The following is an 11,814-nucleotide window of genomic DNA, read 5'->3' as shown; positions in this document are numbered from 1 at the left end:
GGGTGGCACACCTGGATGCAATGCTTGGGTCGATCAACCAATCTACCTCCCTTGCGATTTCCTCCTCATTGCACGGTTGTTCCTCCTCCTTTACCGCAACCTCCATCTCCGCAATTATTCATTTGTTTCTTGTAGTTGTTCGAGTTTCATATGCGCTCCTTGCAGCACGGAGCTCCTGGTTTGCACTGATGCTCCGACAACTCCCAGTATCCATATCGTTCCTGTTACCTGTTGCTTGAATCGTAGCTCAGACCCGAGAACAATTGTAACCCACAGTAATGCCTTTAGAAGCAGTGAATGAAATGTTGCTCCAGCAGTTAGTTAAATAACTCTTCGCCATGAGGTTTCCCACGCTGTGCCTCGCCTCTCGAAACATCGTGGGAGTACTGCTATCATAGTTCTTGTGGGTGGTCATAAAAGCTGCGTGATGTCGCCTGCTATACAAATAAATGTTGCTCATGCCTTGATGAATATACTCGTGCCAAATGTCGATCCTACTGAGGGGGCAACTGTAGTAGTCCCTTCGAAATATCCACTTGAAGATGTGCTTTTTGTGCACCCTTTGTTGCCATAAATGCAGACGTCTGGCTTGTCCTTTCGATTTGTGCCAACCTTCGCCACTCATATCGTCTCCCGAGTATTTCATCATGAGGGGCCGATATAGTCTGCCACTTTCCGGTTAAGCCCGGTTTAAATTTCCCACGTCCTCTCTTTCCAGCTGTAGGCATCTCTCCTTAAGGTGAGGACAGTCCACTTGTTGCCAACATGTGTCCCATCCCCTATCTTGGTTGTCAATACTATAGTTTGCCAAGTAATCAGCTAGCCCATTTGCCTTACGCCTGACCGATTGAAAGACTAAACCTTTCATTTTGCCGATTAATTTTGCAATGTTCTCCGTCACCTTGGTGAGCCTCCAGTGTCTCATGGCTTTGCATGCCTGAGTACCTCCCTGAATTCTCTTTGCGACCGATATAACCAGGGATGAGTCGCCTTCTACCACTGCATTGCCTGTCGATAGATTCCTTAGAATTTTCAATCCTTATTCTAACGCCGCGAACTCCATCTCATTGTTCGTGCCTTCCCCCAACTCTCTACAGTAAATATGCACAATTTCTCCATTTTGGTCTCTGATAACACCTCCAATGCTAGCTTTCCCGGGGTTGCCTCTAGAGGCACCATCAAAATTCAGCTTCAAACCTCCGTCTGGCGGACAATTCCATCTATCGGCCTCCGAGTTTGGTTGTTGCTGGTGTCTCAGCGTTGCGAATTTGTGGTTGATTTCCAGTTGAAAGCACTTCAAGATTTGTAAGTCTCGATCCAAAGGCTTTTCATTGGGATCTGTCTTGCACTTTGTCTGAATCAATTCTTTAATATTTGTAAGAATGGTTGCTTTTGAATGCTCAATGCTCCTGTTTTCATCCTGAAATACCCTCCTATTGTGCTCTTTCCATATTTTCCACAGTACAAAGCCTGGCATGGCTTTCCATATGTTATTGACTCTCTGGTTTTTGGAAAAATTGTTTTGCCAGTTTAAAATCGTGTTTTGGATGGAATCTCGGTCTCGGTCTGATTTCCACATGATTCCCTCCATCCAGTTCCATAGATGGTTTGCCCAGTCACACGAATTAAATAGGTGGTTTATGGTTTCTTCTTCACTTGAACACATCAGGCATCTGGAAGGCCCTGCGAACCCTTTCCTTCGTAGCTTGTCCCATGTCAGGGTTTTGTTCCGCATTAGTATCCATAAAAAGGTCTTAATTTTCGGCCAAAATAAGCTGTCCCCCACTTTGTTGCACCAGGGCATTGCTTCCTCCTGTTCTGCCTTTACTAACAGTTTCCTCTCTTCTTTCAAAGAGAAATTCCCATTACCTTTCATACCCCATCTGAGCTGATCCTCTTCCTCTGTTTTCCTTATCCTTCTCTTACGAATCTGACTGTTGAGTTGTTTTATGCTTTCATCTCCCTCAATGTTGTTATCAGCAGTGAGGTGTGTCCATTCTCTCCAGTTTGCATCTCTGCTGCTCAAGTTCCAGTAATGGCAGACTCTGCTTCTGCCTTCAAGCTGGCTGAACTATTTGAGATGTGCTAACTCTGGGGTGTCTAATTTGGGGAATTGGTGCCATGCATCTTCCCAAAACAAGGTTAAGCTGCCATTGCGTATTTCCCAAAAGCTATTTTCCTGCACTAGGCCGTGGTTTTGTCTTGCAAGATTCCATATGTGCGAGCCCTCTGGAACCTCCTGTAATCTTATGAGATCTTGAACTGTTTGAGATGTGCTAACTCTGGGGTGTCTAATTTGGGGAATTGGTGCCATGCATCTTCCCAAAACAGGGCTAAGCTGCCATTGCGTATTTCCCAAAAGCTATTTTCCTGCACTAGGCTGCGGTTTTGTCTTGCAAGATTCCATATGTGCGAGCCCTCTGGAACCTCCTGTAATCTTTTGAGATCCTGATGATTGTAGTTAGGGAAGTACTTTTGTTTCCAATGTCTGGCCCATGGCAGATTGGGCTCTTTAATCCATCTCCACCATAGCTTTGCTCCACAGGCTATTTTGATCACCGCCGGATCCACAAGATTTAGTCCCCCCAAATATTTCGGCTTGCATAATTTTCTCCAGGCTACTAACGCCCATTTTCTCTTGTCCCCATTCCCACTCCATAAAAAGGATCTCTGTATCGCTCTGATTTGTTGAAGAATCCCTTTGGGGGTCGGTAGCATGGATAATAAGTACTGAGGTATAGACTGTAACACAACCTTTGTAAGGATTAATCTTCCTGCAAAGTTAAGCGCCCTGTGTGTCCAGTGTTTGCATCTGTTTTCCATATTGGCTATGATCTTTTCCCAGTGCACTTTCTGCCATGGCCTCAGAGTAAGGGGAGCTCCTAAATTTCTCGAAGGTAAACTGCCTATTCGGAAGCCTAGAAGATGAGAGAGGTGAGCTTGAATAGCACGATGAGTGTTGAAAAAGAAGATCGTAGATTTGGAGAAGTTGATTTCCATCCCTGAGGCTCTGCTAAAGAGATCTAAGATTTCCTTGAATGCCAAGGCCTCTTTCACTATGGGGCTGCCATGTAACATAGTGTCGTCCACGAACTGTTGATGAATAGTAGCAGGGATAGTTGGGATTGGTTGAAGACCTTTAATTGCCCCTTCAGCTTTCTTCTTGGCTATAGTTCTCCTGAGACCCTCCATGAGGATAAAAAATAGGAAAGGGGATAAAGGATCGCCCTGTCTGATTCCTTGCGAAGGTGAGAATGGTTCAGATGGGGCCCCATTGACTAAGATCGAGAATCTCGTGGATTTGATGAGGGCCAAAACCCAGTTAACCCAATGCCTGTTGAAACCAAAAGCATTCAAAATTGCTTCAAGGTATTTCCAGCTCACTTTGTCATAAGCTTTTGATAAATCCAGTTGCATTAGCATCCCTGCTTTTTTCCCCGAATGTAGAGTGTGGATCATCTCTTCAGAAAGGATAATGTTGTCTAATATCTGCCTTCCCTCTACATAACCCGATTGCTCTTCCGAGATGATCCCCGGGAGAATTGTCTTCAGCCTATTGGCAATAACTTTTGAAATTATTTTATATATAACATTACAGAGAGCAATAGGTCTAAACTTTTCAGGTGTATTAGCTTCCTCTACCTTTGGAATTAGTGCTATGAAGGTCGAATTAATGGATTTGAGAATGGCTCCAGAACGCCTGGAGTCCTCTACGACCTCCCAGATATCCTGGTTCACAATGTTCCAGCAGGCCTTGTCAAAATTAATTGTGAACCTGTCCGGCCCAGGGGCTTTATCATTTGGCATTCTTCTTACAGCTTCCTCTACCTCTTCCAAAGTGATTTCCCTATTAAGGGCCCAGTTTTGCTCAGAGGTTACAACTTTAGGAATGGCTTTTAGAAGTTCCCTAATGGCTTCTCCTCTGTTTGACTGCGGTTCCTGTGCTATGGATCTGAAGTGAGCTGTGAGCAACTCTGATATGTCATGGTGGTTCTTAACTGACTCCCGTTTTCATTTCTCATCTCAAGAATTTTGTTTGAACTTCTGTAATCTAGAGCAGATCCGTGAAAAAATTTAGTATTCTGCTCTCCCTCCTTTAGCCATTGAATCCTTGATTTTTGCCTCCATAATATTTCCTCATGCCGACATCGACTGTGCCACTGTTGAGTTAGAGTCTTTTCCTGTTCAATGGATTCCTCACTGCTCTGTCCTGCTGCCCATTCTCTGTGAATTTGTTCCAGCTGATTTTCTATAGAGGTTTTTTCCTTGAAAATGTCCCCAAAAACTGTTCTATTCCACTCTTTTATCTTATCCTTAGTAAGTCTTAATTTCTTCTACAAATTGAACATTTTAGAGCCTTTGCCCTCCTAAGGTTCTGACCACCATTTTTCAACCATCTGAAGGAAGCTAGGATGATCCAACCAAAATTTTTCAAATCTAAAGGGTTTATTCCTTGGTGTGCCATGAACATCTACTATAAGCGATATTGGCCAGTGGTTCGACCCTCCACTGGGAAGGATATCTGACTCTACAAGGATACCATTCATTATGATGCTCTCGGAAACCAAAAACCTGTCCAAGCGAGAGGCTATCATTCTATTCCCCCCTCTTCTATTGTTCCAAGTGAAATTGCCACTCTTGGTGTGAATGTCAACTAATTTAGCATTCTCAATGAAGCTAATGAAATACTCCACATCCCTATTGAGTTTCCTAAGACCCCCTTTCTTCTCTAGAAGGATTGTTATCATATTGAAGTCACCCCCCAAAATACATTTGGACATTGGGTGCCTGCTAATAAGCCTATTTAAAGAATTCAGGAAACTAATTTTGTCCTCTATCTTCTGAGGTCCATATACATTTACACATAAAAAATATTCAGAATTACCTGTGGGTTGAGCTTCCACAGCAATGAAGCGCTTCTTCGCTTCTACAGATAATATTTGAAGTGCTCTTGTGTCCCATAGGGTTGCCAGTCATCCTTCTCTGCCCTGACTTTCAACTTCTAGATAATTCATGTGCCTTCCTATCTTCTTGGTTAACCTTGTCATGTTGGATCCATTGCATTTTGTTTCTTGTAAGAACATGATTTCCGGTATATATTTATGGAATTTGCGTTTCAGCATTCTGTGCTTTGCTTGGCTGTTTAGCCCTCTTCTATTCCAAGAAATGATCTTCATGATAAACTTAAGGGGTTATTGAAAGGACGGGAAGGCGGTAAGAGCCTTCATTTTTCCTGAGTTGATCATTATCATGCCGAGCTCCTGCAGAACTTCATTGCTTGTCTTTCTGCCCCTTTTCTTCTTTTGCCGTGAGCTTGATGAGTTCCAAAGAAGACTCTTCGGGTGGAGACTATTACCTCTTGCTATGCCTAGCTTTCTATGTTGTCTTTCTAAAGCTGCTTTCTGCCTTGCTGTAAACAGATCACTGATTTTTTTTATTTCTTCTTCTGGTACCGTTTCTATACCTTGATTTTTCCAATTCTCCACTATGGCCGGTAGATTCATCCCTTCCCGGGCTAAAACTTCCTCCAACTCCATGTCCTTGCTTCCTCCATCACTTGTCATCATGTCTGTGTCCTCCTCCGGGTCTTCTGGTAGCTCCCCCATTTGGACTTCGTTGTTTTTGTTGTTCTCTTCCTCTTCTCTCCTGGTTCGTTCCTCCTTGTCTCTTGGCTCCTTAACAGCTTCTTTGGTTTTCTGTGATTCCTCTGAGTCTATCTCCAGATCCAAGATCTCAAAAGTGTTGGTGTTGTTGTTTCTTTCTATTCCTGTTCTATGAGCCCTTCTTCTGTTGGCTCTCTGCCTTGACTTCGGGGCTATAAAGTTATCTTTTCCTTTGTTTGCTGGTTCTGTTTTAATGTCCTCCTCCTTCTTGTTCATAGGGCATTCCCTTATTAGATGTCCATGTTCATGACATTTCCGGCAGCGAAACGGGATCTGCCCATAGTCTATTGCCTGAAAGTAATCCTCATCTCTGTATTCGAGCCACAATCCCTCGTACAATGCCCCTGATACATCCATTTCCACACATATTCTTGCGTAGGAAGTGTATTTCTTCTGCAATGTTGCGTCTGAGGCTTTAACAAAAGTCCCCAACTAGTCTCCAATCTGCTTTAGAGCATTCAAACCCCAATAGTCTATCGGGAGAGAAAACAAACGGATCCACACTGGAACCTGAGAGAAGGATTCCTTCTCTAGAACAAAGTTCGGTTTCCATGGTTGTATGTATAAACCAGCTGAGGCCATGAAATAAGGGCCTCCGTCGAAGATCATGTCCTTATCTTCCAGGTTAGTGAACACAACTGTAAAGAAACCTTTGGCTCCCAAATGCAGTTTGACATCTCCTCTGGGCTTCCAATGCTACCTAATCCACTGACACAAGGCTCTTTTAGTTGGCCACACTCCCATGAACTTGCAAATGACTGCATGTTCTGTCATGTGCTCTCTATAGGCTTGTATTTCTGGATCCGTTATTACAACTCTAAGACTATAAGCTTTCCTTGGTTTACAGATACCGTTTGCTGTTGAGTCTTTGTTGGGGTTCGAGCTTGTGTCCCCTTTCTCCTCTTTGTTCACCCGCCTGCTCTCCGTGGGCTCCCCATTTGCTCCTTGTCGTTTTACCTTGTTTCCTGTCAGATTTTGTCCTGAATCGTTTCTGGCTTCATTGTCTTCCCGACCCTCATCTTCTTAGCCTTTGTTTATTGTATTACTGTTTGGTTCATTATCTTCCACCTGTGTTTTCTCCTTGTTTTTCCAGTCACTCTGCTTGAGCCTGTCATTCTCGGGGATTCTAACTCCCTCCTTTGCTTGTTGTTTTTTTTTCTGCATGTTTATTTGTTTATAGGTGGGGGTCCCAATGGACCCCTCTGCACCCATCTGGACAGTCAGCCTTTGTCCCCTTCTTAACAGTGCTGCTATCCGTGATCTGTTCACTTCCAGTTCTAAAACTGTAGCAGTTGCTCATAAACCCTCGTTTCTGCCATCGCTCGTTCCAAGAATGTTTCAACCCAATTATATATAATTAATTAATCATCATTATTATTAATATTTTAATTAACCTACTTATATTTATATTAATTAAATTATTATAAATTATATTTATACCCAAATAAAATTATATATTTCTATCTACATATATATTAATTAATATTACAAACTTAATAATATAAACCTAATATTATAAAGCTATATTATAAGTATTATATATTAAACCATAGTATATATAAATTTTAAGAATATAAGCCTTAGATATTAATCCCTAACACTATAAATAATTATATTTATTGGATTAATATAACATTATTTAACATTTTTATTATTAAAAGTATTTTACTAATAATTTAACATTTATCAATATATTTTTAATAATATATTTACTAATTATTTAATATTTAATAATATATTTTTAATAATTTAACAACATTATTTATATTATTAATATTACAATTTAATTGAGCCTAAAGTCTCATTCTACATCTCACCATGCTATGTAACCTTATTCGTCCATCATCAAAGTTGAAATTTTTCTCATGTCTACCAATTTTTGTTTTTTAAATCTATAAAAAAATTAAGTTAAATAACTGTACAAAACATTTAAATAATGGCTCCTCATTAAAAAAATTGCAATAGAAGAAAATGAAACCCTCTCAACTCATGCTAGATCCTTATTTAAGATAGATTTATGCTAATATAATATTAAGTGTATTGACTTTAAAATTAATATTAAAATTTAAAATAACTACATTTACCCACTAAAACAACTAAAACAATAAAAGTACTACAACAAAACTGGTTTTAAATTCATTATATTTTGCATGTGCCTAATGAACTATGTTTTCATTTTCCATTATTCATAATAAAGTGTTTTTGTCGATTCTTCTTTCAAACAATAAAAAATTATATATTTATAACTCTAGTTAACACCAATCTTTTTTAAAAGATTGATTAACTAATCTTCTTTAAAAGATTGATATCACGTTTCTTTGGAACAAAAAAAACTCAATAGCAATGTTTAAAGTAAATTTGATTTCTTTATTATGCTTTTATTAACAATATTTCCATATTTCATATTTTCCATTTTCACTGATATTTTCATTGATAATATTTTATAAAATCTCAATAATGAAGAAATTTATTAAATGAATTTCTCAAAAAAAAAAAATTAAAAGTATTCCTTAAGTTTTGATTTCCTCGAATGGCAGGATATTCTTTTGCAATCCATGAGGCAATTGCAAAAGTCAGAAGAACATATAGGTGTTGTTGTAAATTATGTTGCAGATTAGGGATATCAAGTAAATTCATACTAGAGTTCGATGGAAAAATGGTTCTCAATACTCAAGCAGAAACAGATGCATGCATCTAGTGCCAGATTCTTTTGATCCAAGAGTTATTATTTTCGTCCGATGAAAAACAACAAGATGTAAGTGAGGGTGTATACTAGTTTAATGGGTTCAAAATGGATTGGTTTAAAATTTCATTTTTAATGAAATCTATATTATCTCTATTGATAGTGGGTAGTTAATCTTTTGTTCAAGAAATTTTGTATAACTCTATTAAAGTTGAAATTTATTAAACTAGAAATTTCATCTCAAGAGGTATATTTAAAAAGGTTCATGCACTCTGTCTAACTTGTGTATTTTAACAAAGAGATCAATATCTTTTGTAATAAATTTTTACTTCCAATCAACTTTCTTGAAATACCTTACTCTTACAGAATGAGATCATTATATTTTATAATAAATTTTGAATTCTAATCAACTTAATTGAAATAACCCACTCTGACAAAATGTATTAATTTATACAACATGTACTAAACTAAATGTATATTATATAAATTTTATTATAGTGTTAATAATTGCTTGGTATCAAATGACTCAAGGGATGATGACTGTTTCCTTTATTTTATTAATCACTTATTAAACTTTTCATGTGATTGGCTAAGCACAATATTGAAAGGTTGAAATGGAAATTTAAAAATTATTAAAACATTATAAACAGAGCATCAATTTTTCCATGCTACTAGCCAAGCATAATATTAAAAGGCTGAAATGGAAATTAAAAGAGTATTAAAGCCTAATCATCAACACAACACATAAGCTTCAAATTCACCATCCACAGTGAAGTAATGTATTAAATTTCTTTAGGGTCAATAACCACATTAACAATGCAATATACAAAGCTCTAATATTCACTACCATGTGTAGGACCTCCATTCATATTTTGCCAAAACTAACCATAGAAAGTATTTATCTAATAAATTCAAAGATTTTTAATATTAAAGCCTTTGCAATATACTGCTACCGATGAATTCGCTTCCCTTGACTTCACATATACTATTGTGGCTAACTATAAAAAAGTCTTGCACCCCACTCCTCTCATGTCACTCAATGGCTAATGTATTTTCCCTGGTTTATCACATGATCTACATGCTCCTACAATTGAAATCAAAATTTCTCATCTACTACTAAACAATAAATCAAAATATTAGAGTGATAAATAATAGATCACTAATTCAGAAAAATTTAATGACTAATGAAAAATTAAAACTAAAATATCATGTATTTTTTAGAAAAAGTAAACAAAATTGAACATTTGATGGAATGCTAAACAAAACACTATAGAAAAGCGACCTGATTCTGCATATGGAGATGAAATCCTTCAGCTAGATAATGGAGTCATCAACCCATCATAATAAAGAGCTAATTTAATGAGAGGAGGGATCTAAAACCACATTCTTCCACATTCCTTCAAGGTTTCTCATCACGTTCCTTCCTGCAAGGCACTTCAAGGGCCACGATGATGGTACTGTGGAGACCTGCTAAACCTTAGGATGGAATGAAAGGAAATGAATTGAAATCAACTTCACAATGGAATGGAGTGGAATGCATTGAAATCATAATAAATAGGATGGATAATTGGGATATTTGAATCTTTGAAACACACATATTCTAAATGTAAAGCACATGCACATAATGCAACACATTTGAATGCATCTTTCAACAATTTTATTTTCAATTCTAATTTTCCATAAGTAGGCATACCCACATACTTTTGAGAATGGCATGCATAGGAAACCACTCATTAAATGGAGTGGACAAAATGCTTGCCAATTGGTATGCCTCTTTCCCAAGAGGTTGAACAAGAATAAGCTTGAGAATATGAACATTTATAATTTTCAAAACCAAACCAGATTGCAATGCATGTTTTATATGTGTTTTGTTTAATTCATTTTTCACTAATTAAGATAAGTGTAACGAACAATAGGCACATTAAATTTTTAATCATGTTTTGTAAAAAAATAGTTTAAATATGGTTTAAACATATGATTTAGATCTAGAAGGAAGTTAGCACTTTCCATTCCATTTGATGAGGAAGTGGCTACAACATTTTTCATTTTACACTATCAAATCAAAAAAATTAATTAGCAAAATCATTCAAATTCCCAATTCCAATAGAAAAATAACTATGAGCATAATTAAATAAAATATTATGTTTTAATTATAATAGAAATTTACTTTCTTATAACCATTTTAAATTAAAATCTCTTTTAAAAAATTACTTCGAGAAAAACAAATAAAAATATATATAACTAAATATTTAGCTCTGCAAATAAAATTGGCGACATTAAAAAGAAATAGGTGGCCTACTCATTATATCCGAATACGTTCGTGGAATGTCTTTCTTCCAATAGTGGAAGCTCGATGTGCCAACCATATTCCATAATGTATCCTATCTACAACCACAAAATTCAAATGATTGGAAAAATCTCAAATTCAAATGATCAGAATTAACAGATATATATCATATTAGAATTGTTCCCTAGGCACTCGAATGACGTAATTTTTTTGAACTTTGTAATGAATCAATCAAAAATATTGATTTCCCAAAAAAATTAATACCCAATTTAATTTAGTTGTTTTGATTTCTCCTATCAATCCCCCAGCGTCACCTGCCTTGAACGACTAGATATCCTAGTCTTTTGGAGGAATTCTTTTAAATATATTGCAGGGAAAGTATTAAGCCATCCACTCTGTCATATTAAAATGCTTGAGCATTTCTAGATAACTCAAATTGTTCTAGCAATCTTGTCATGATCTATAACAAAATGAAGTCAGTCTCTTAGTGATTTCGTTTTTTGGTTAATGAATTAAGTCAGTCTCTGAGTAATTTCGTTTTTGGTTAATGAATTATTAAGGTATAGTTGTTTTGTATCTAGATTACACATGTATAAATAAATAATTTTATCATTAGTATGATGTTTTTTTAATGTGTTATTTCATTGTGGAGTTTATTTAGACTTATACAATAATATCATCATTGAGTTATTTATCAAACTCCATGAATTATACGTGAAAGTGAAGGTGAAGCAGAAGGACTGAGATGAAAAAGATGAGGCGATGAGGTGATTTGTTCGATGAAAACGTGTTGTTGAGAGGTGATGATCGAATGGAAAGTTCAGTGGGTGTTTTTGTGGAAAAGGCTATGGTCCGGATATGATAAATTTCTTTGGATGCATTTGGTATTTTGTTTCCATAAACGAACCTGAAGACAGTGAGAAGGAAAGGGTTGTTTGCCGGAATTTTCGCTGAAAATATTTAGCTCGAAGAATATTCGAGTGACTAATATTCGACTGTTGTTGAAGTAAATAAATAAAGGTATCCGGCCGCATATTGCTCATAGCGTGCCTGAATTTGTAATTTAATCTGCATCAAAGTATTTTTTTTTTAAATCGAGTGTCCTTGGTTTCTATGTTGGAAGCACAACATTCAACCTAACTTCCCTATTTAAGAAAGGGTTCGACTTTTTTTTATTGTTT

General features: G+C 36.9%; 1 protein-coding gene across 1 annotated transcript; it reads right to left on the bottom strand.

Annotated features, from left to right (window-relative positions):
* Positions 1–1,039: 1,039 nt before the first annotated feature.
* LOC149181645 (uncharacterized) lies at positions 1,040–6,020 on the bottom strand. Its single transcript, XM_089414279.1, has 3 exons — positions 5,357–6,020; positions 2,282–3,998; positions 1,040–2,018 (listed from the first exon to the last, which is right to left on the bottom strand). Exons 1-3 carry the CDS (start codon positions 6,018–6,020, stop codon positions 1,040–1,042), a joined length of 3,360 nt encoding a protein of 1,119 aa, XP_089270405.1.
* Positions 6,021–11,814: the final 5,794 nt, after the last annotated feature.

Source organism: Pinus tabuliformis, chromosome 3_2 (assembly GCF_031772625.1).
Source record: "Pinus tabuliformis cultivar Carrire ecotype Pingquan chromosome 3_2, CPIR1, whole genome shotgun sequence".
Classification (NCBI taxonomy): domain Eukaryota; kingdom Viridiplantae; phylum Streptophyta; class Pinopsida; order Pinales; family Pinaceae; genus Pinus; species Pinus tabuliformis.
The sequence above is the reverse complement of the archived record's forward strand: the minus strand, read 5'-3'. Positions and strand labels throughout refer to the sequence as shown.

Coding starts and splice junctions, on each gene's coding strand:
- LOC149181645 (XM_089414279.1), bottom strand. CDS start 6,020: ATGGATGTATCAGGGGCATTGTACGAGGGATTGTGGCTCGAATACAGA. Junction 3,999..5,356: donor AAAGCTAGGCATAGCAAGAG/GTAATAGTCTCC, acceptor AACGGGAGTCAG/TTAAGAACCACCATGACATA. Junction 2,019..2,281: donor CCCAAATTAGACACCCCAGA/GTTAGCACATCT, acceptor GAACTTGAGCAG/CAGAGATGCAAACTGGAGAG.